Below are 24930 nucleotides of genomic sequence, written 5' to 3'. Positions count from 1 at the left end.
AGCGGTTGCTGCTCGGGGACTGGCTGGGCATTGGTCAGTGGGTGGTGAGTGGTTGTATCACTGTTGTGGTTTTTTTTTTTTCCTTGGGTTTTGTTCCTCTCTCGCTTTCTTGTTGTTTTCCATCTCATTACAATTTATTATTATTATTATTTTTGTTCCAATTATTAAACTGTTCTTATCTCAACCCACAAGTTTTCTTACTTTTGCTCTTCCAATTCTCTCCCCCATCCCACCAGTGCGGAGGGTGAGGGAGCGGCTGTGTGGTACTTAATTGCCGACTGGGGCTAAACCACAACAGCTGCTTAGTGTTCAGAGGGATCCTGCTAGAAAGGACATTATCAGCTGCCGATTGGTGCTGTGACAGTTTCTTTGTCACATAGAACTCCTCCCTGTGTGATCTCATGCCTGGGTGTTCACATGCTGGGGAAGCAGAAACCTGATAGGTGTGCATCTGAGAACACTTTGCATGCTGCTTCCTATCATACATTGCCAGCTGAAACTTAACTTAATCTATTTATAGTGCACCAGCTTAGAAAGGCCAGATTTCAGAAACACAAAACACAAGAGAATAATGCCACCTTTATCAGAGCAGTTTCCATACGTAACTCTATCTTTTAGCAGCCTCAAAAGCAGGAAAGTTCTGTGTATGTAATTTGTGGATTAACAGGACTGTTTGCTGGGCAAATATTTACATCCTATGGAAGGGGAGCTAATTGGATTCTGATATAGGGAACTGTGGACTAAAGGTGTGAGATCTCATGCAGCAAAATAGTTAAAAAAATACACAGTAGAGAAGGGAACTAGTAAAGAGCTTTGGACCACAAGTTCACAAGCTGTGTCCGTCTTTAGTTAGAGCTATCATCCAAGGACGCTGTTCCTGGCATACAGTCATGCCATTCTTTGACAGGCCACTCACATGTTCAGAATATTATGTCGGATCCAGTCTCCTTTGAAATACATCCTACATCCCGGACACAGTGTAAAACACAGTGCACTGTGAGTACTGAAGATCTCTGAGCTACAAATCTGCTCAGCCCTGTCCTGCTATCCACACAGCACATGAAGCAACCTGTCTTGTCCATTCATGTTTTACAAATCACTGAAGATCGTTCATTAGTGACATTTATAATCCATGTATATAATTATTTATGAAGTTCTCTGTCAATATGACACTTCTGACTAAAGTCTTCACAATGATGATGAGCTATTCAAACAGGTTAAGCAGGTACCACGCATCTTACCCTGGCTTGTTCAGTCTCCTCCTCTGTGAGTATGAAGAGCGCATCTCTGGGCAGGAGGCAGGAAATGGGCACATCCAGCACGGAGATGTACTTCCGGAAGAGATTTACTGATTCAAGCACAAGCACACGGCACCCTAGACAGAGAAAGAGGATAAATATTTGGGAAGTGCCCATCTCTCCAGGCTCAGCAGGTCTTTGCAGGCTCCTCTGTATTGCTGGCCATGGGGATCCTTTTTGTGACAGAGGGGAGCAACTTCTACTTATGCTTCCACCACGATCGCTTTGTGGCCAGTGCATGTCTATGACCGTTTGTACTGGTTCTTGTTCTGTATGTGGTCTGTGGAAAGCAAAGCTAGCTCTGAATACCAGGGGGTTTGGGGTTTTTTTTCTTATAATTTAAATTATTCCTATGTAGTTAGTTTTTCAAAGGAAAAAGCACAGGATGGCTCTCTGAATGCTGGCAGTATATCATATAAGGGAAATTTAAAACAGCAGTCTCTGGTTCAGCTACAAAAATGAGATTTCCTCTTTCTGCTCCAATTCTTAGCTACAGAAAAAAGATTTACAAGATTTGGGAATGGCTGTATCAAATATTAACTCAGACAGGCAGTTACACTTTAACAGAGTTCCAGAATTCATCGCTCAGATGTTTATGATGAAGCAGATGAAGGTAACATGTATAAAGATTCTACTGGTGTGGAATTTTTTTTCTGTTTTAAAGAGCCCCTTGAACTCAAAAGTTAATTGCTATTTTTTTACCATGGCTAAATTGTCTTCACTGATGAGCTCAGAGCTACTGCTGGTCCTATTAAGAGCCTGTAGCTCTCAGGGGAGCAGCTTTGGGATTTCTTAGGGGTTGGAAGCTGCTGTGATTATGCTCCACACTTCAGACATTGTATTAAAGTTTGACGGAAGAGGCCAAAGTCACAGTTTACACAGGTGGTCAGATACACAATTAGCTCTGCAATGAGATTTTCTTCAGTGTGCCCTTAAACAGTGAAATTATACAAAGGAGACAAAGAACAATGCTGAATTGCTACAAAGGCTGCCTAATGGACCTTTTTAGTGTGTGAAGCCTGTGCTCATATGCCTAATACTGCTTAAGCTGTTAGGTGGTGGAGCACAAAGTGAACTGGTGGTGCTCAAATACCTCTTGGCTCTAAAATGTGGGCAGGACTTGTGTCCTAACGGAAAGACTCTCCAGGACAGGGGCAGAAGCAAACATCTTTTCTGAAAAGAGTAACTGTATGAGGTGGGTTTCTGTGAGAGAGCTGATGGTGCTTCTGCTAGGAGCCCGCTGTGCAGATCTGCTAAGGAATCTCATTCCACAAGGATCTGAACAGTCACCCTGCTGCTAACTTCCCTACTTTGGACATTTGGTAGATCCTTCAGTCTAGCTTCTATCGAGTATGAGATAGGAAAGCAAAACTTGCTGCTTTTATGGTGAATTGATTTCCTGGAGACACAAGGAAGAAGCCCCCAAAAGTCTCCAAGGTAGAGCACCGGTACCCAAAGATACCCCATCAGCACCTTTCCTTCCCCAGCCAGGGGTCTGTGACACACTGAACCCAGGAACAAACAGCATGCACGGGATGATCCGCCACAAATCCCCTCACAAGTGATTTGTGTTTCTTGCCTCTTCCCAGTGACACTAACTCATTTCACTGCAAAGAAAGGTCTTGCTTTTATGCCAGCCAAAGCTTGCAATGGCAGGACATGGCAGCCCTGACGGGCTCCCTCCAGCACATCTCCAGGATCTTTCAATTCCTTTCTTTCTTCTCTCTCCTTCAAGAGAAGGATGTACAATTTGTTCCAACTTTTCAGTAGCCTCTTCCACTCTCAAAAGCAAAACTGGTAACTCTTTATTTCAGTATCACAGAGGGCTCCAGGACCATGCTCCCCTTCCAGTTCTCTCTCTGCACTGATCCTGGGACATGACTCCCCAGCAAGGTGGACAGAACATTCAAAGGAGTTATATTCTGCTGCTGTGGGCAGCAATGGGCAGGGTTAGAGGCCTCAAGGGAAATCACCGGCACTTCCATCCAGACAAACGCTGACATAAGTCTGTGCTGTGCCAGGAACCGGAGGAAAAGCCCTCCCGAAGCTCACGGACATGTGCAGCCGTCCCGGCCTGCCAGGAGCTGCCGGGAGATGGCGGTGTCCGCCAGCTGCGGAGGCAGCCGCGACCCACAGCCCGCTTCCCTGCCGGCAGTGCCTCGCCCAGGCTGCCCAGGTTAGGATCCCTTTTGGCACCCCTCTGCCTTGAAGGCCCTCCTGTCTTGTCTTAACTATGTCAGTGCTGTACCATGTCCCTACTCCCGTCCTACTGCAGCCTCAGCCGTTCAACCCTTGCAAGGTCATCGTGCCTGTCCCTGCAGAGCAGCAGCTGTGCAATGCGATCTGGAAGGACCGAATGAAGTCCAAGCTCCCTGCAGCAAGTCCCTTGGACGTGCGGGAATGCAGGCAGCTGTGTGACCAGCATGGCCTGTGCCACTTCCTGACTGCAAGCCTGAGCCCCCCTCCCGCTCATGGTCCACCTTGACAAATGACAGAGCAGTTGCTGCTTAGCTGCCGTGAGGTTTCAGCTTGCTATTGCAAAGGATGCTCTGCAGTCACAAGTGTTGCAGTTGCACATGGAAGTTCCCTGACAGTTCTTTTACTCCCACTGAAGACATTTCTTCTGTCCAAGTAGCAAACTTGGAAGCAAACTTGTGATGTGCCATGAGTAGGGGAACCACTCTTCACCCCCTTCTCTGCAGAGATCCTCTGGGCTGCTCAGCAGGCCCCATCTGTTGGTGGGTAGTTTTGGAGAAAAGGATTAGTACAGTGCTGCACTGTGGCACAGCAGAGGAAAGGAATAGATATGGATCCCCTTGCTCTTGTAGTCAGCATTCCCACTGGCCACCTGTTTGCTTTTCAGTGCTTACTGAGGAGGACAGGGCTAGAGCAAACATGGGGCAATGGGTCTTTCCTTTCTGGGGTGGTTGTTAATGGACCCTGGCAATACCACATGAATTCCTACTTGCAATGATGGGAAGAGAGGCCTGGTGTAGGGTTAGCCATCACCAATCTCTAAAGCCTGGGCTGCTCTGTTAACAAAATGTGCTCTCCCTTTCATCATAATTTTTTCCCTAAGAAATATTAATGCATGCTGCAATTACACCCTTTTGTTCCCCAAAGCTCAGCAATAAGGGCTCAAAACAACTGCAAGTGATTTCAGTATTGATCAGTCTGACCTCCTGGGCCCCCATCGGTCAGATCAGGCAAAGCAATGGCATTCAAGCCTCACAAAATGAAGGGCACTGTAAGAGTCTTCTGTGTTAGTGATATGACAAGGATCTCCACATGCTGACAGCAAAGGCTGCTCCGCAGGGGAACGTGATACGAAATGAAGCAGGGAAGGAATGTACAGTCCAGGGAGAGATGGAAGAGGGTTCGGAGAAACAGGCTGCTCCCTGCCAAGCAGGGTAAGAGAAGTGCTGCCATTGATGAGTCTACTCCTGTGACACCAGCAGGTGAAGCTTTTCAGAGCCTGTTGTGACTGTGACCTGGGCAGGATGGGATTAACAGTGTAATACAACCCCTCTAGGTTGGCAGAAAGGGCAAGATCAATATAGCTAGTGGATTAGGCCTAGAATAGAAGTGCATGAAGCCTGCAGCCTGTTCAGCTTGGCTTTCTACTTCCAAATCACTTATGCAGCGAGTATGCCTAGAATGAGAAGATTATTAGCAGATCTATGTGTGCTAAAGGCTCGCAGTGCTCCTGACAGACATTATCACACCAATTCTTTTGGAAGAGCACTGGTTATAGCTGGATGGGGCCATTAGTAGGGGTGGATGCATATCCAGCAGCTGTCTCGGCTTCTTGAAGCTAGCCTATGTGCTTGTGCCTGGGCTGGAGAACTTGATTACAGATTATAAAAAGCCTGTTGTTTTTATGCTGGCTAAAGGCATTAGAAAGCAAAGCAGGATATTTAGGGTGCTCATTTGCATATCACTGAGGCAATGCAAGGCTTATCTGGCTTTTGCGTTTGCAGAGCGATTTTCTGCGTATTCCCTGATCACATGGGCTTATACAGGTTCACCCACAAATAGTTCCCTCTTACCAACAGGAGAGCAGCACATTTCCATGGCCTAAACATGCCTTTCAGCTCTATCCAGACAGCCTCAATCCCAGCATCACTCTTGTTTCATTAAGCCCCTCTGATGCACAGCCCTGCACGCCTGCCAGATCAAATTATAAATACTGGGAATTTCAATGAGACTGGAACTATATTTGGAAAGGATTAGCGTAAGCAGCAGCATGGGAGCTCCCCGTTCCTTTGGTGTTTGTAGGTCATGTCAGATGTGATGTAATCAGAGCAGCAAGGCTTTCGCATAGCTTCAGGAGTCTCTTGATGCTGCTAGAGAAATGGAAATGTTGTCTCTACATGGGTCTGTTTTAAACCTGAACCGATTTGAGGCACAGCCCATATTCAGGACCGTAGTGAATCTGACAAACCTGCATGCAGAGCACATGAAGGGGGTTCAGTCTAGATAAGGCCTGACATGTAGCAGTGACATCTACCACTGCAGTTCCTTGTTCTTTCTCTGTACTGCACACAGCACACACAGAGCTCTTTGCTGCATCCCAAAGCTGAACAAAGAAAAGGTCCTAGAAAGGAAGCTGGCATTAATACTCCTCTTTCATAGATGGGGGAATTGAAGAGACTAGAGTCAGAACTCAGTTAAAGGGCATTCTGCCATCTTGACTCATGCTCTCTCCATCAGATCTTGGTCTGCAACTTGGTGCTAGCAGGGAATTAAAACTGATTTGCTGTGACACATTCAAATCCTACAATGATTCGGGAATTAGCATTAAAGAAGCACAGTCCAGATGACTGCTGACGGAGCAGGAGGTGGACTGGGTGGGCCTGGTTGAGCCACCTTCCTATGCTCTGTCCAAACAGCTGACAGCTTTGTGCTTAAACTAGTTCCACAAATTTGTCCCTGAGTCAGGCACTGTTTGCTAGAGATAAGGGCTGCAGACCTACTCTGGGACAGGAGCTAGAAAAGGGGGTCAGGAGCAACCTGCTTCTGTACTTTGCTTCTTTCTTTCCCCTACTTGTACAGAGAGTTTCTCAGAGATACTTGCTCATTTACGGGTGAAAGAAACCACTCCAACAATTTGTTGTGCCAGTGCAGATTTCAAATACCTTTCCTGTACTGACCACATTTTGATGGAAGCTTAGCCTGGTACATGCAACCATTTTTGGCTAAGCTGGTAATGGTTTCTGAGGCCCTTGTCACCAAAAAAAAAAAAAAAAAAAGGCTTATAAGTAAGATTTGACCAAAAACTCTGGGACTGAGCTGAGAGACTTGGAAATAGCACTCAAATTCATGCAAAACAGCAAGAGGCAGAGGCCAGACACTGAATGACACCACTGAGACAGGACAACCCCAAAGGACAGAAAAATGACTGTAGAGAAGCCTGACCTGGTAAAAAACTGCAGGGAGATAAAAGGGCAAAGAAGAGTTCAGCTGCTGGTTTCATTTGCATTGCAAATAGAGGTGAGTTAGGCAGATGAAACCCTGGACAGAACATTCATGTAAGATTGCCTAATGCCTGCAGGGTCATGGATGCGTAATGTGACATACCTTCAGGTAGCTTCCGCTCTGAATGCAGGTACCTGTGAATGAAGAGATACATGGGGGTAAACGCTCAATGAAGTTAATCAAATCCTGATTTTACAGGTATAAACTCTGTATGCTAAATCAACCCTTTTCTCTTAATACACACACACACATTTACAATAGCTAATCTTATAAGAAAGTTCCGGAGCCGACACTGGATGCACATGTCAGGCAGTGGTAAGCCTCATCCCCCACACAATTCTGCCATGACTTTCCTCGTCCTGGCTGCTGGGACACAAGCGCGAATAAGCTCCATAAATCCAGCTTGCTCTCAAACTTCTCATGTTGCACTAAGGGAAACTGCAAGAGGCTGCCAAAGGCTATTCACCTCTGAGAGCACTGGCTCTTTAAAGCCTTGTGTCTGCTGACCAGGGACAATGCCTCAGCAGCAGCTCCTGTTTGGGGACCAGCTTCTTTCTTTCTAACCTATGCTGGCACTGGGACATCTGAGAAGCTGCTCTGACTTTTTGCTCATTAAGACTTTGATCCCTTCATGACTTTGTCCTGGGAGGTCTCTGTAGCAAAAATCCATCCCTTGGAAACAGAATGAAGGGACCAGCGCAGGAGATGTGGACAGCGATGGTACTTCCATCAAGAAGTGTAAGCAAACAATCCTGATACGGTGAAGGCATCAGAGGGTATTAGCTTCAATTCCTTTTTCATTCTCTTGTTTTTCCTGCTCTAGCTTGTGGTTCATGGCTTCAGAGTGCTTATGCTCACATCGCCATTTGCATCGCCTCCAGATTTGGCCCATCGCACGGATGGGAGGAAGCACGTCTCCAGCAGATGGCACTCAGAGCTGTCCCACACCCAGGCTTGCTCTTCCATAAGAAAAAAAAATCCAAACAATGGAACATTTGCCAAAAGGAGAAAGGAAATAAAAAAAGAAAAGTTATTTAACCCTGTGTAATATTTAAAGAGATTGTTATCATCTTATAGTGGTGTATTTAACGAAGGACAATGTGACAGTTCATGTGTAAATCAACCAGGTTAAAACATACATTATATGTAAACTGTTATGTTTCTCCAGTCACTTTCAAACTAGGATTATCTCTGGCTATTGGTTAAGTTCAAGGAAAAGGATTAGCTACACAGGCGTAGACAAAATAGGAAGCACGGAGTAATGAATACCCAAAGCAATTCAAAGGAAAAGTCAAGCCAGAAATGCAGGTCATGGCAGAACTCAAACAGCAATCAGAAGACATATGCCTTAGACTCTCCTGCCACTCATCTCCTCCAGAGCCAAAGATCGGCAAGCAATACCATTTTCTACTAAACAATGGCCTTGTAATACGAACTTGGCCACTTTCTACCCCACTACTCAAGTCCTTCTGTTCTGACAAAGATTGTTAAATGTTGCCTTGTAAACATTACCAGCAGCTTTTTGGGGGCGGTGGAGGGGGAGGAAGGTCTCTGTATTTTTGTTAATGTCTGCTCTGCTCTTCTGCCAGAGGTTTCTTCCCCCACAACTAGAATTTGGCCACCCAAAGAAGTGATTCAGCACTTGGTAAAGCTAGCAGGGTGGGAACTTCTTAAAACAAGCTTGGAGAGATAAAGGAGTGAGTGGTTGTGAAATCTGGCTAACTATCCGAAGTCCTAGTGTCTGTTCTGGGTGTGCTGCTCTGCCATAGAGGGACCTTCAAAGCACTAACTGACAGCAAATTAAAGGATGTGAAGAGCTGCTCCAAGAGTGAACTAATAATAACCATTCCTGGCCACTAGAAACAGAAGCAAGGAGAGATCCAGTTCATACGGAAACGTTTCAGCAGGAGCAGAGAGCATCTTCAGCAGGGAAGGAAAGTTTGATCCAGCAGCAAATCAAGGGGTTTGTGCTTGTATAAAGGTTCAGGGAGACACAAACTGTATTTGCTTACTGAAAAGTCCTCAAGGCTGCTGCCAGGCAGACCTGACACTGATCTAGAAGAACAAGCACAAAGAAACTGATTCTCTCCTCATCCTTTTTGGCCTGAGCCAAATGCTTCAGTACTCAGCAAGGCTCAGTGCAGAGCTATGGGAATGGGCTCCACCCAGCTGTAATGCTGCAGAGGAATTGCAGCCTTGCTCATTTGTATTTCTCAGGCAAGAGATGGCAATGAAGTGTGGTTGCAGAGAGAGAGAGAAACAAACACAAAACTCTACCTCCTGCACATGTTCATAAAACTAGCCAATCCTCTCCCAAATAATTCTTCTCACTCCCATCTCCACCCTGCTGGAGCTGTCTCCGTGGGACGCTTCCAAGTAGGGGAGAGGTTGCAGCTCTCTGTTGTTGCCATTTTGGGAATGCTGTTTTATAGATTGGACTTGCTGTGGTTTGGGTGAAATGAAAGAGTTTGGCATAAAATCTCAAAAAGTCAAACACAAACAGGCTCTTTTTCAGGAGCTCTTTCCATGTGTTTTTTTTTCCAGAGAGACTTTTTATAAATTCTTTTTATTTTTAAACATAAAGTGATCTAAGGTGGCTTGTTCCCACCCACCCACCAAGTGCCAGGGGCCAGCTGATTACAGGGCACCTCTCACTGCACCCTCTTTATTACGCCTGTGGTAGGTTCAGATCCATATGTGAAGGAAAGTGAGACCCTCTGCAATGAAGATTCAAAAGGCTGTGAGATGTCTGAAGGCACCCACCATTTCTGCACTGCAAGGACTCAGCACTGGCTCCTCCCTCAAGGACCAGCTGCTTTGAAAGCTATTGCTGTCTGTAGCTATCAGCTACATCTGCTCAGCAGAAAAACTGAAACAGTCCAGCAACCCCCATCCTGCAAACTGCAGGACTGAGCAAGCTCCCAAATTCCTTGTCTTTATTCAGTCATCCTCTAGGAAATATGACAGCAAAGTGAGTGGGCTAGCTCCTAAGAGGCACTGACTCCTGATACCCCCCCGTGATGGCAAGAAGAAACAAGTCAAGATGGAGCTGAAACCTCAGTCTTGGGGAACACAGAACTCCTCTGGGGCAGAAGCAGGACTGATGCCTTGGTGGGTGGATTACAGTTTTGGTGATGTTCTGTTTAATGAGAGTTGTTCATTGATATCAATGACTTCACTCTCCCAATAGTCTCCCATGCCAAAGGCAAAACCCTTCACTGAACTGACTGCGCTGGCTGCTGTAGAGCACTGGGGAAATACAGTTTTCAAGAGCATGGCAAAGAATGGATATCTTAAAGATGCGTTGGGGCTCCATTTAGGATCCCAACCTCTAATCTGCCCAATTAAACTGATGAAACAGATGTGAAAGAGGAAGAACAGCCAGTCTCCTAGGAATCACAGAAACATTAGAAGGATATACTTGCCAGATGTTGAATGTTTGCTATCTGGAACGCCTCCTCCCTCCCTAACTGGACTTTCTGGCTCCATTTCCATGCACCCTGAATTACACCATGTAGCAACATGCAGTTTGTAAAACACTGTTCAGGCACTCCATACTCACGCATATTGCAGTGGCAAAAGATGGTTCTGCCGGTCAGAAAAAAAGGTGGTGATTCAGAGATCTTCCAGCTGACAGAGCTGCTCTGTGGCTCTGTGCTTTGGTCCCTGCACTGTCTGGGAGAAGAATGTGCAGTGTCACTGCTCCACTCATGCTGCTAGCAGGCTAGTGACACAGGGAAGGACATTCCTTGAGGCTGTTTCTTTGGAAAAAAACTTCTTTGGGGGGTGATCCCTGCGATGCTGGTGCCCTATGCTCAACTTTATCCTAACAGCTCTCAACAGTATCACGGAAGGGCACTGGGATGAATAAACTTAGTCAATTTAAGGAAGGAGGGAGCAGGGGTGAAGGAATGAGATAAAATCTAGGACAACATACCCAGCTATGGGATATATGCCAGGCGTGGGGCAGAGTCCTCTGAGGGGAAGGGACAGAGTCTCAAAGGGTAAACAGAGGAGGACAATTCTGCCTTATGGGGCAGTCTGGGTGCAATCACAGCCACCACTCATAAGCTCCCCCTGGGACATTTAAGATCAGTAAAACAAAACACCAGAAGTGAGCTGGACTGTGAAAGGACAGGCTGAGACACAAGATACTGGAACCTGCTATTTCTTCAACACCCTTCTTTATTTTGCAGGGAACACAGAACTCCAGCAGGGGCTAAACAATCCCAAACACATCAGTGACACAGGAAATCCTTTTCCAAGACAGAGCAAATAATAACCAGTTTTGAAAAAAGGATTTTCTGGGAAAAGGCAAGGGAAATACAAAACAGCACCCTGCTTTAAAAACATAAATGAGATGCCACTCATTTGAAATGCAAGGGCTACAGCTGCTTAAAAGGAGTGAGAGATCAGAGTCCCATTCTAGCCCCACACTGCAAAAAAGCATCAAATAAAAATGGTAGATGGGATACCATTCATTATCATCAAGTTAATCACCCAAGAAACAGCTTGCTTCCTGCTCAACATGCCCTTAAAAACCTGGCCTTGGAAATTCAATACAAGCAGAACTGTGCTTTGTAGGGATGTAATGCAGTTGGTGGCTTTTGAGAACTACACCCACCGAGTCTGTGGGATTTGGCTGGACAATGCACTGTTAATTGTTTTGATATACTTATTTGAAACTGGCATTTAATCAATCCTCCTCTTTCGAGGAGTCTTAGTGCAACCCTTCTGCACAATGCTACATCCCATGGCATTCATAAATGGGGCATTCAGTAGTGAGGCTGTGACGTGTAAGTGCAAGAAGGCATTGGTGGCACTCAAGCTGCATCATAATCAACTCAAGAGTGATAAAGCACTAAGCTCCCAAATATCACCTCTGCACAGTCTCATTTACAACCTACCACTGAGTTGGCGAGTGTTAAGAAACATCCTGCAGGACTGAGAGGTGTTTTTCCAAATGGAATTGACAAGAATAGGCTCAGCTAATGATTCTTTGATGTAGCTTTTTATATGGCATCATTGATATAAGTTTTATGGATGCAGTTGCTATAACAACATAATGCACAGTGGTTAAATATAGCAGCTCCTATTTTCCACTCAGTTTGCTCTGCCCTAAGCAGACAAGGACTATTCTTTTATCTTCTAGCTGGGATGAAATGGATTTGATAGCTCACTGAAGAAAAGAAGTGGTATAGTCCTTCCTTCCCCTCATAAAGACCATTCCTCTCCATTCTAAGCAAGCAAGCAAACAACAAAACCAACAGCCCCCCATTTGCTAGGCTACTGGGCAAGAGGGCTTGTTTAAAATCAAAATGCAGAATGACTCAGGCAAAACTAAACCACCTCGATATTACATGTGATCTCAGTGCAAACACTGTCATTTCAAAGTGCAGGAAAGAGAGATTCTCAAATATTCCTGTCACGCAGTATTTACCATGCTTATTACCGTAGTGCCTAGTGACTGTCCAAATGCTGAGAGGGGAGTAAAGTGACCTTGATGTCACTCAAGACCTGCTCTTCCTTGTGGACACGTGTACAGGATCCAGCCTCTCTTGGCCACAGGGAAAGCTCCTGTTCTGAGGGATAAGAGACAATGATGTTGCCAAATCAAGGTAATGGGGAAAGAAGCAGAGCTACAGAGGATTGCTTCAAATTCTCCTTTCTTTGCTATAGTGGGATTTTCTTGGTTTTGGTTGGGTTTTTTTTTCCGTCTGGAAGCTAGAACTGAAATACTCTCAGGGGAGACTGAAATCAAATAGCAATTTGTGTTCCTCTCCCATCCTGTTTTTTCTTATTTTTCCCTTGCAGAAGAACAAATCCACCCTCAAACCTTGGCATTTCACAGTTCCTCCCAGATCTGAAGCTTAGACACATAGCAGCAGCTGGACTCCCTGCAAGCTGTCAGGAGGAAGGTTGCTGCAAGGGGAAGGGCACATTTCTTCTGAATAGTTCCTGCTCCTTTGAACATAATCTCTGTTCCAGACACTAGAAAGAATATTTATGCCCCTAGCAGATAATATAGAGCATCTGCTCAGCTATGGCCATTTCCTGAACTGTTTTGTTCCTTGAAGCTGTTCAATAATTTGCACCTCCTGAAGCAAGGAGTTATGGGATGGGTCACACAGCCTGTTCTACCCCTGCTCTTGCAGAAAGTAACCTTTTGGGTAGTGGGTACAAGTCTATCTCCAACAGACAGGGAGCAACCAAAAGAGCTGAGGATCACTGCACCAGTCCTCTGCTTCATCCTTTCCACTTACAGCCACAGTGGAGGCAGAACCCTGCAGACCTTGTTTAAAGATGGTTAATAAATACATTGCACATGATACCTGGAGGGGAGAGTTCATTTGCCTTTTTCTTGCCATGCAGCACTGGGGCCCCAGGGGCAGCAACCGCTGCTTTGCAAAGCCCTGCTGGCAGGGAGGTATGTGAGACACCTCAGCATATGCTCCCAGCGCTGCCTGTACTAGCCAATATGTGAGAACTCATCAGGGCACTGAAAATCAGGAGTGATACAGTCACGCTCTACTTCCTCCATGACACAAACTGAAAAATAATGAGGGCAAGCAAGCCACTAAAAATAAACTTAACCTTTCAGTGGCCACAGAATCACTCCTGCCACATGCAGATGACTGGGCCACCATGCTTATTTCTGCTGATTCAGGACTGGAAGAGAGACAAGACACAAACCAGCCCTTAGTTAATGAGAGCTGCTTATACTCTGGTGTCCCTATCAGCATGTATCTCATCAGCCCAGGACAACGTTCTGCTGTAGGCTAAGGACTAATGCAAAGGTCTGAGTTCAAGGGGCTTGCAGATAATGAATACTTGCTAGTAACATACCCTGAAACAAGAAGAGGGTTAACGTCCCCACTGCACACACAGGAAACCTAAAGCACGAAGGTGGGAAAGTGATTTCTGCGCAGCCACAAAGTGAGACAACAGTAGAGGTGGGATGAAAATGGAGACTTTTCCTTAACTTCCTCATACACAATTCAGCTGCTAGCTTGTTTTCCTTGTATCTCTTCAGGATGTAGGGAGACACCTAACAATCTGCCCTCCGTTCCTATTGGCAGGCCATACAGCAGTTGACTGAGCAAACAGAGGTCCAGGCAGCTGGAAGCTGTCTAGTCCCTCAGTGCCAATGGCGTGAGCATCGGTCATCAACCTCTGTTCCTCACTCACTCCTCAAATAACACTGTGCTGGAAAGCATCTCCCTGCTTAGCCCAAACAAACACACAGTTTGCTTTAACTCCACCCCCTTTCCTTCTGCTAGGATATTTCAGAAGTTGCTGGGAAAAGCCATGATCCCCTCTAACACTGAATTCCAGCCATCAGATAGCATCAAAGACTTTCAGCATCTTCCCAGAGGAGCTCTGTAGGTCACAGTATGGGTTCTGTGGCACTGCAGCTTTCTCTAGGCAAGTGAGAAAGACAAATCACTGTGATGTTGTTAGCAAGGAGAGCCAGAGCGTTATTTGAATTGCACAGATGATTCAGAAAACAAATGGGTGCTAAAAATACAAGATATACTTGCAAAGAGTTCTTCTCATGCCTGGGAAAGGCAGGGGCAGCTCTGGGGGAGATCTCTCTAGGACACAATGAGGTCTGAATGAGCAGAGGGTTAAAACAACTTACAGTAGCTGTCTTGCCAGCAAAATCTGGGTGATTTTAATACAAGGGGTTTTTGTCTAGCAACCTTCCCACATCACAGCACAGAGACAGAGGTTCTCGGAATGTAAAGAATAAAGTGGTGAAGGAACAAGTTGACTTAGGAAGAGTGGTAAATAGGGACAGCTCCAGCAAAAGAGCAATGTCCTTGGGTCAGAGAGGTACCCAGACAGGATGGCAACATCCTCTGGAACAATGGTGCAGAACTTTCCAAAATCCAACTACCACCAGCTCAGGCATCAGCTATTCACACACCCTCCTCAAACCAGAAGTGCAAAGTGATCTGTGGCATATTTTAGTGGGATCAAGGACAGGAAGAGCAAAGAGGGCCCAGTGAAAGGGAGACTGGCAAAGCACCAGCAGATAGAATAATAAAGGATGCTGTAGGTCACTTACAGAGCTGTAAGAGTTTCTGCAAACAATATTGTGTCCCACAGTCTGGCACTCAGTTATATCAGTGAAGTTAATACTACTCTTGGCTCTAGCTGTTAGTTTTCTGCTTACACACAAACACCACATTCACTCTGTAACACTATAGTGAGGCATTCAATGAAGTGTGCAGAACACTGTACCTTAAAGCAGTGTAAAGAGAAATGTGGTTAGCATGACCACTCACTCCTCCTGCATCAAAGGTTACCACCTGCAATAAAACAATAATCATTTTGAAGAAGACTGTGCAGTTACCAACTTCAACATCTAACACAGCACTGTCCCAGCCCATTGTATCTAAAGAGTTGTTTTTGTGTTGCACAATGAGGCCTTGTGTGTGAACACATGCTACAGAAATACAACTAAACAAACAAGACACTCTGGACCTAGATGACTACACCGTCTAACAGCTTGAACAGAAAGATGACAAATACCATGTTCCCACTGGCAGGATGCACTTGTTACTTATTACAGGGCCAAAAGGTTACTTCCAGAGTGATCTTTTGCAAACTTGTTCCTGACCCAAGAGGTCGAGCTCCATGAATCACTCTCTCCTGGATTTGAGAACATACTAGAATGCCTGCGGATTACAGGGTGAAACTATAGTTTGTGAATCGGGACATATTGCTTTAACAAGAGCAACACAATCATGTACTACTGTTCTGATTGTAACGAGGCTTCATCACAGGATAACATAGTGATAAAATAACCTGATATGAGAACAAGCCTTTTTAAAGAATCAGCTGACTGCATTTTTTGTATAAGCAAGTCAGGCTTTTCGCTGAATGAGAAGATCATATTGTTTATTGCTTCTCTGCAGGGAGAAATGGGAACTTCATAATGCAGAAGTAATGTGTGAACACAGCACTAACAAGTCACCATCCAAAGCACAGAATACCCTTGGCTCCCTGCCCTCAGACCTACCAATAATGTGTCAGGGATGAAGCATCCACCCTAAGGGCTCACACTTGCACAGTACTGTGAAGTGGGTACTTAAAGGCTCCTGCTTCCAACCTAGAAGACAAACTGGCAGCACAAAGTGTAGAGCAGACAGGGAATGTGTGCTGGTAGGCTTTCCAGATGGTGAAAGTGGCAGTCCTTGGACAGTCTAAAGTTAGGTTTTTGCTCTGGGAGAGGCCAGGCTGCAGAGCTCTCCACAGCTCCCTTCACTATGACCAGGAAGAAATCATAACCTCCCTACATTTCAATCAATGTCTGCTTCCTTGCCAGCTTGTTCTCTCTTCAGGGAAGGAAATGCTACTGCCTTGCTTACTCACCACAGCTCCCTTTTCAAAATCTATTTTATACACAGGACCTGAAGTACTGGGTTAAAGATCAAGGGAACATCAAAAGCCGCCCTGCCCGTCCTGCAACTTGCTACTCCACCCTCCAACAGGAGAGGCCCTCTCAAACACAGGAGATATTGTGTAAAGAGGGAGAGGAAACACAAAGACAGTGATAAGAAATACTTCAAAACCCACAAACTCCAGACAAGCCTGCTTATAAACCCATCCACCCAGTGCAAGTCCACAGTTAGACTTTCCACTTTGCCCAGTGGCTGTAATAATGCTGCCACCAAGCAGCAGGGTTATTCATTGATGGCAGGAAGTGGCAGGACCCAACTTGGTTTTGTTGAGGTACAAAGGAGCATTTTCTGGTCAACCCTTATTTTATAAGGAGAAAAATTATGGCTTTGGCTTTGGCTGCTTTTGCTGTACATCAGCATTACCTGAGAGACTCTGCAGGGACTGCATGGCCTGGCATAGTGCAAAGCCCTCCCTAAGGATATCAGCTTTTTGAGTAGCTCATCTGGGAAAGACTTTATTACATTCTGTACAGCTCAGGGAACCAGCATAGCACCCTGTATTTTACAGATAAGAAAAAACATGCTCTGAAGTCACTCCTACCTAGAGTGGCACTTTCCTAAGATGACAATGTACCCCACTCACTGCAGGCAGAATAAATTCCTATGCAGGTGAATAACAGTGTGAGTCTGCTAAGGGCTGGACTTGCACTAAACCTTTTCACTAACGGGGGACAGAGAGAGGGTTTGTCTCTTCTGCCTGATCATTTATTTTCATGTAACCTGTACAAACATACATTATTAAGACTACTACCCTGTTGTCAAATGTGGTTGAAATTAGCCAATGGGCTCTGGAGTCTTTTGAAATGTGCATGTGCACACACATATAAATACAATTGCATTATTCTTGTTTCCTTAGGAAACCAAGCTAAAAACCCCAGGCAAGCCAAAACACACATTTTTCCCTTCTATGGAGGGTACAAGTGAACAAACCAGAAGACTGAGATAAGAGACTATAGTGAGCAGACTAAATAAGCTAATCATTATTTGACAAAACTGTCTCGGGCCAACTGTGGGAGCACAAGGCTGGGTTGGGAAATATTCTTGACATGGAAATTATCTGTTCAGAAACACCTTTGGAGGTTTTTCTTCTCCACATCTATTTTGAAATAGGAGCTGCTGTTCTTAGTGCTGCTGGGCTTACATAACATCTGAACTAGCTAAAGAGATTGCATGGAGTTAATTTTCAATTGATGTTGTCTAATTTACTGTTAGGATATTTGCACCTGAATTGTCTGTCTCTTCAAATACACAAATTTGTAAGTACAATTCCCAAGGTACCTGCACATTGACCTGGCCACGGTGGCATTCACTTTATCTGCAAAGAGGCCAACTTTGAAATATTGGCCCTTCACCTTTAGAGATCCCTCCCAGCACACAGGCTGGCTCTGACACAGTAGTGATGTCCCACCTTTCCAGTATGTAGCTTCTAGGTCTGTTGCCTAAACAGGGCACTGATTCCACAGCATCACTGTGGTGCTCGTGACTTAACGCAGGCAGCATTCACATGTAAATATATTCCTCTGGCTTCAGGGATTCATTTCATTGATAGCAAATCTGAATTTCTTTCTCACATCTGAAGATATTTTCACACGGGAGCATTTGCTTCTTCCACATGGTGCAGCTAGCCAGTGTGCTTGCTTCTAGCACATAACCTGAACCACGCTGATGATGAAATCAAGCAAACAATCAGGGCAGGATGAGAAAACCTGAACATCTTGAAACTGTCTGTGTTAAAAACAGGCTTAGCCAGTTCGGGGAGCAAAAGGCTGGGATAGGAAATATACTTGATGTGGAAATTATTGCTCAATGAAATCTTTAGGGCAAGAGGGAGTTCCCTCCCCACACCTGTTCTGAAATGGGAGCCGCTGCTGTTGGTGTTGCTGGGTTTTCTTCTGGGTGACCTTGGTATTCAGGAAATGGAGCTTTCACTAGTGGAAGCCAGAGCAACAGCCAAGACAAACAGGTCCAGAAATCCCTTCCGGAGGGGGGAGAGCACAGAGGAAATTACTCAATTATTAGCAGAAGAGAAAACTCCTGAGAGGGCTGGAGTCCATGCTCCCTCTACACACCATGTGCATCGGAGGAAAAAAGCGCTCAAAGCTGTGGGTCTCCCTCACTCTTTCTGGCGTCATCCAGCGTTTCAAACAGAGCACACATCTGCTCAAGTAGACTGGTGGGGATAGAAAGGTCTCTTTCCTTTTTAAGAAGGGCCATACCATAAAATGCCATAGCAAGCAACTCCATTTCTAATGGCCTTCCTCTGAGCATCATTTCATAGGCCCGACTTACACCTGCAGAGGCCAGTGACATTCAGACTCCCTTTGAGTCTCTTGTGTGTTTGGAGATGTCTCTTGTTTCTACTAAATCAGAGAAGCCAAAGATTAAAAAGAATGGACAACTGGATGAAAAAGAAAAAATCTAATAATGATCAACATCCCAGTGTCCACTGGGTTTGAGCTGCAAGTGTGTAAGTCATGCTCCAGCTCTTAGAATGAAAGGTCCTGGGGGCCTCCCACTCATGTACCCCAAAGCACACCTGAGGAGCCTGCAACATAGGTGAGGAAGGGAGGGAAAGGGATGACAAAGTCTGTCCCAGCTCTGTTGCCTCCTCTAGCAAACTCCACGTGCTGCACTGCAAATCTCGTGTTCTGCAAAAGCATTTAAAATCCTCTACAAATATCACACATTCAAATGCTCTTGAATTTTAGGAGAGTTTTAGGAGACCAAGATCCAAAACATGAGAGCTGAACTCACCCTCTCAAATGTAAGCTCCAACTTGAATGCCATTTGTAGAAGGATCTGGCTTTCTAGGCTGATTTGGAGCCAACCCAAGACAATGGGACTCTTTCACCAACAGTTGTACAGATGACGTTTCCATCAATCCATAGCAGAAAGCAGCTTGTAAGAACGTGGTATTACTGAATTCTGGTCTTGGCACTGCATCTGCCCCAAACATGGTCTGAATGTCACCTCCTAATCCAAGCTCTGCTATCACCAGACCTGAGATCCTGAAGAACAGGATTTCATAATCTAGGGCCTGCTTGGGGGTCACCCAATACTATGTAATTTATTTTTTACACACTGAATACTTTCTAATCTGGATCGAGACAGACTAGCCTTGGCTGCCTCTCCCAGCAACACTGGCTTTTGCTTATAAATCCAGCAGGCAGGAAATAATTTCCAAAGTCTATAAATTAGTTCTGGCTTTGAGTACACCAACCATTAATTTCTGTCTGCACTGTTTAATATAGAGCTTGGATGAAATATGTCCCTGTAGCTCTCAAATAGATTGAGTTACTCATGGACTTCCAGGGCAATTGAGGAAATGAGTAGTATGCAATGGAACAAAACTACATATAACATGGTGTAACTCCTTGCCTTGCAATCTTTCCTTTCAGACATGTTGGAATTGCAGCCTGCTTCTCCACTGCCAGATGACACGTATGTTCTGTAAATAAAAGATACCATTGTCTATGCTATGACTACGGGGAGAACTGAGGAAAGTTTTCCCACTGGGATAGCTAAAACAATACATGTCTTCCAATCATGTTAACTCCACTGAGTTAGCTTGTTGTGTTTGAAACCCTGTTAGCTTATGTTTTGACAAGGCTCTTTTAACATGTTAAGCCAATTCTATCAATTTCAACATTACTGAAAAATAGACTCAGTTTACCTTTCAAGACAAGGCCATTGTCTCAGGACAGCAGAGATGCTCTAAGAGCGGCTAACAGATAGCAAGCTTTGAAGTTTTAAGAGACTGTTGGACAAAGGTAATTAGGCACTTGGCTTGCCGTTGTTGGCAATCTAGGTCTGCTCCTAAATAAAAGGTATTATAGCAAACATCTGAGACCTGTGTGATTACTTGGGACACTTAAAATAATGTAAATTTTCAGAGCAGTTCATTACCACTATCCCCGGGAAGCTGCTTCAGTGGCCTTTGGTACTGCTGACACGTTCTGCTACAGTAATTTGCCCTCACTGCTGCTCAGGGAAGTGCTGAGGGGAACGCAGTGGGCCCTGCCACAGTGTTGCTCGTTACTACAGCTACATCCAACAGCCGCAGCACAGCAGGGAGAGTACTAGTGATTGTGCATGTGTCTTGCTTTGAAAACCCCACACTTGATTTTTCAGCTCACCCTATGTTAGTGGCAGACTCCTGCCTCCCCCAGCACAAATAGCTTGAGTTTTATTTCCTCTGAGGCAAAGATCGAACCCTTTCTAACCATCTAGAAGAAGTTCTAGTCTTTTCAGAATTTCTGCTGGGATTCTGGTGCACTTGTCCTAGTGCCCGTGAGAGTTACAAACATGCAATACAAATCCTCTTGTGTTAGGAGCTTTCAGATTAGATTAAAACCTATCTATTCATAGGGCCAAAAGGCACAGAAGGAGTCCAGGAAAAGTGCATTTGTCTTTGTGCACAGGAATGAATTTCAGGGAAAATTAGCCTCAGAATCAATACAAAGTTGGATGCATGATACTGGTTTTTGTGCTCATGGGGCCTTCATGCTACAGGAGATGTAGTTTCTTGTTTTGTGAATTATTGAAAGGCTTTAAGAGTTTTGTGATTTTGCTGCTAATTAGTGTGTGACAGTGACGTGCCTGATCACAGCAAGGTTCAACAGAAAAGAACAGAACACAACCTCTTCCATGCTTAGGCCCTTATTCCTGTTCTGTGGGGAAAAAGACCCCAAAGTATACCAGTGCTAGGAATCTCCCCAGTTTAATATTCTTCAATCCCAACCTCTAACCCTGCTAATCTAGCTCTCTAACACATGCCTGCCAATGTACTTCAAAGCTAAGCCTAAACGTAAGCCTAAATCCCAGATGGGCTCTCTTCACCAATGAAACCTAGCAACAGGGGCAAAATGGTTGCTTTAAAACATAGAAAACATTTGAGGAGTTAGTAAAGCAAAATTTCTCCACTGTTCATTTCTTACTGGGGGAAGCAAAGAAAGGTCTCCAGAGAGAAAAGACACATCCAAATGCCGCCATCATCCTTTTCCATATTTTTCAGTGGAGCAATTCTATTTGTTCTGAACTTCTACCAGTTGTTTGAAGGTTTTGAAAGAGGATCAGAATGACCATGTCTTTATTGTCAAGATATAGGAGCTGTACAAATAGTCACAAAAAGTCTTAAACTACAAAATGCAGAATTGCTTTCAGGTATCATTTCAGACCTGAAATTCAGCTGGGCTTATTCAGAGGGTCTTCTACAATTAATGAACCCCAAGATCTACTACAGTGAAACTTACTAGTTCCAACAGAGTTTGCAGTTTTTAACCAGTTTGAAGCTTTTACTTCAGTGAAAGTTGGTGGCACTACAACCCAAAAGAGGCTTCATAAGATCTAGCTAGAGAAATGGATAAACATTATAAAGCAAATATTTCAAAATGTGTAAGTATACTTTCTCCTTCTCCTAGGCTATTTCACAGAGACTCCAGAAGCAAAATCCTAACTTTAAAGACTTCAAAGAAAGCTGTCAGAAGGAAGGAAAAAGCCTATAACACTAGCTCAAAAGTAATGTGGAAATTGCCTATGCTGTAGAAAGTTTCACATTACCAGGTTGATGTTATTGGCTTCTATATGCTTTAACACAAAGGCGGCGAGGAGCTGTGTGTCCCATTCAACAGCAGGATTATCCGGAAGATCCCTAAAAATGAGAAGCACAATTAGTCACTTCACTGCTGAGAACTTTATAAAGACGGTGCTAGAAGAGAGAGATCCTCTTCTCAGCAGATGAAATCAAGATAAATTTATTTACCATATAAAACCACTGAACCTTACTTAGGAGTCTTACAAGCTTGTATATTGGAAGGTTGAAAGGGAAACAGCAGTTCCAGCACCCTCCTCATAGATTTGCCAAGGTCTCCCTTTCTTCTTACCATTAAGGTAGATTTCCTGGCTGCTTTACTTTAAGCAACATCTGCTTTGCTCAGTGATTCTTGTGCTCTATTCATCCCAATCAAATTTCTTTCTCTTTTTATTTAAAACCCCTTTTAAAACACATTTTCCTGAAAGACTTTCCAATCGTAATCTACTGGTGAATTACATATGAAAAGTAACAAGCAAAATCCTCCTCTCATTTATACAGGAATAACCCATTAACCTCAACCAGAGGACAACAGGACCATAATTATATTGCATGGATTGGATAGTAGTTCTTAATCTGTTTATTTTATGCTTTGCATATCAACTGGGTATGCAAAGCATACAGTGACTGAATACTCTGCCTGGGTATTTTAGATTGCAGGCTCCTAGGGGCAGGGACCATGAGCCAAATGCAAAATAACACCAGGCAGCCAACAGAATTATTCCATACTTACACAACTGAGAGCTGAATTTGACCCCCCAGTCATTATGTTTGAATGGTGCCAAGAAAACATTGCTTGCAAAGTTAAAAAGGTTATTAGTAACAACAGGATAACACACAGCTGCTTAAGACCAATAATGACATGTTAAACTGGTCTTTTTCTCAGACTTTTTCTGTCTTCTGATAGTCTGATAATTGCTGTGAGCTGGTTTAGCAGAGAAGTGACTACATAGCCTTCTCACACAGACACACGGGTTTGGATCTGAACTGATCCAGCTGTTTGCTGCAGAGAGCAGGGGCGCTTCTTCCCAATACTCTTCACGCCTTGCTGACTCCCCAGACAGCAAGGACGATAACATCTGCAACAAAACAGGAAAATGTCTCCTTGGCACGCTCCAAAGTAAAGCTCAGCCTGGGTCTTCATGAGAGGTCTTCTGGCCGCAAATTTTCCCACTGCTGTTAGCAGTAGTAGTAGTAGTAGAAAGAAGAGCTAAAGTACAAACTGACCATTAGTTTACCTGTTGTGTTATGTACTCCTGTTCAGCACGGGCCAAATTAATGTGCTGTTAGAAACCCCAGCAACAAGGGAAGGCATTTCTACATTAGTGTACACATTCTAGCTATGGTGCCTGTAGCAGTATTTCCAACAACAGAAATTTTTGTTGTCATTAGCAGTTCCCTCTTGTATAGACAGCATCTTTGCCTGATGTACACATGGCATTTGAATTCCATCATAGGAAAGATTCTTTGGTACATCTGGTGGTTTGGTACATCTGGTGGTACATCAGCTTAACAAACCTGCATCTCATCTGCTCAAGACAAAAACTTTCACATCTCATGTTTGAAGAGGAAGTGGCCTTGTTGACCCCGAAGGTATTACAAGTCCCACCATGTCACAGCAAGCTTCAAATGGAGCACATTTTAAAAATATGCTTCAACTAAAACATCCCAAGCAACATGCACACTGAGCAGAGTCTAAGTGCAAGTCTAACAGTGCTTCAGTTGTTCAAATGGTACCTTTGAGGTTATGTCGAGGCTTAATCTGATAATATTAAAGTAGTAAATTAGTCTAAAACAGACTCTTCACTGGCCACTTACAATGCAAATATCATTCCTCTTTTTAGACAGGGGTTAAATGGAGCTGTGGAGGAATTGAAGAGTCCCATTAAAACAGGAGGGGTGCTCCAACAGTGAGAGGTCAGAAAAAATAGTAGGGCTTGGAATTTATGATGTCCAGGAGGCTTTGGTGTCATAGCCGCTGCACTCAGCTTTATTGGGCTGTCTCCAAAAAGGCTGCTGGGTAGTGGAGCAGGTTTTAACTAGTTTAGACAGATAAAGATCACCCTCGTTCAATGGAAATGAACAGCTGGAGGCAACGGTTTAGAATCCCTGGAAACAAAACAATCTGAAGGCATGAGCAAATTAACTCCATGAACACTGAACTGATTAAGCAGAAATATTCTGCAAAAAATTCTGCTTCTACCCACTTACTGCTGCACATGGAGGGACCACTCACTCCCGGTAAGGAAAATGAATTATTTTTCTTGCATAATATTTGCAGGCATCAAAGACAGAGAAGCTGATCTTGCCAAACAAGACACACATGTACATAAGCACATTCGTAACTCATTAATAGCCACGATGGCCCACTGAAGTATTCTTAGCTCATTCTGCAAACACGAAAAGTGACATACAGGTTAAATGACATGCCCAAAGTCACCCAGAGAAGTCAGTAGCAGAACAGGCAATACATTAATCTAGATTGCTCCAGCCCTTATTTTTTTTTTCTTTTTTGGTAAGTGTTTGTATAATACTTTGTAAAGTCGAAAATTTAAGTGTTACCATGATAGTACGGACCCCATTGAAAGCATCAGACCAATAACTTTCTGCCTGTGCTCTGGATATCAATAACTGGGCCCAGGTAAGGATGAAAAGGTGACTAAGAAAACCAAGTTCATATACACCGTATAGCAACGCACACAAGATACATCCTTACAGGAGGTCTCTACGTGCCCTAGGAACTTTGTAGGGGCATACAAACTTTGAAAACTGCTGTAGTTCACAAAATCACCTATTCAGTACAAAATATTTTTCCTAATACCATAAATCAGTCCTCACCAAACCTGAAAAGTCCACTGACTTGCCACACTATTGAAATAAATTGCATTAATTGTGTTTTTACCTTCAGGATTTATTATCAGAAACATTCAGCATTTAAATGGTTAACTCCACATTGCCTTTCTGACTAAGGCAGATAATGCCTCTAAGCTCAAGGTCGAAGGGCTGAGATAAAGGACTATAAAGGAGTGAAAATTAGCACATTCCCTGGAGCAGACTGGAGCTTGTCCCAGGAGACACGGTTCCCCACACCCGC

At 44.3% G+C, this 24930-nt stretch overlaps 1 protein-coding gene across 1 annotated transcript in view; it reads right to left on the bottom strand.

Moving 5' to 3' along the window:
* The window catches only part of PIGL (phosphatidylinositol glycan anchor biosynthesis class L), a 77501-nt gene that overhangs the window by 13686 nt on the left and 38885 nt on the right, over nt 1–24930 (bottom strand). The window contains exons 3-6 of the mRNA XM_072881745.1: nt 21806–21896; nt 15024–15091; nt 6879–6910; nt 1242–1375 (exon numbers count right to left, since the gene is read on the bottom strand). Coding sequence (XP_072737846.1) covers nt 1242–1375; nt 6879–6910; nt 15024–15091; nt 21806–21896 — 325 coding nt within the window. The remainder of the gene's footprint in view (nt 1–1241; nt 1376–6878; nt 6911–15023; nt 15092–21805; nt 21897–24930) is intronic.

This window comes from Ciconia boyciana, chromosome 17, assembly GCF_034638445.1.
Source record: "Ciconia boyciana chromosome 17, ASM3463844v1, whole genome shotgun sequence".
Classification (NCBI taxonomy): Eukaryota; Metazoa; Chordata; class Aves; order Ciconiiformes; family Ciconiidae; genus Ciconia; species Ciconia boyciana.
The sequence above is the reverse complement of the archived record's forward strand: the minus strand, read 5'-3'. Positions and strand labels throughout refer to the sequence as shown.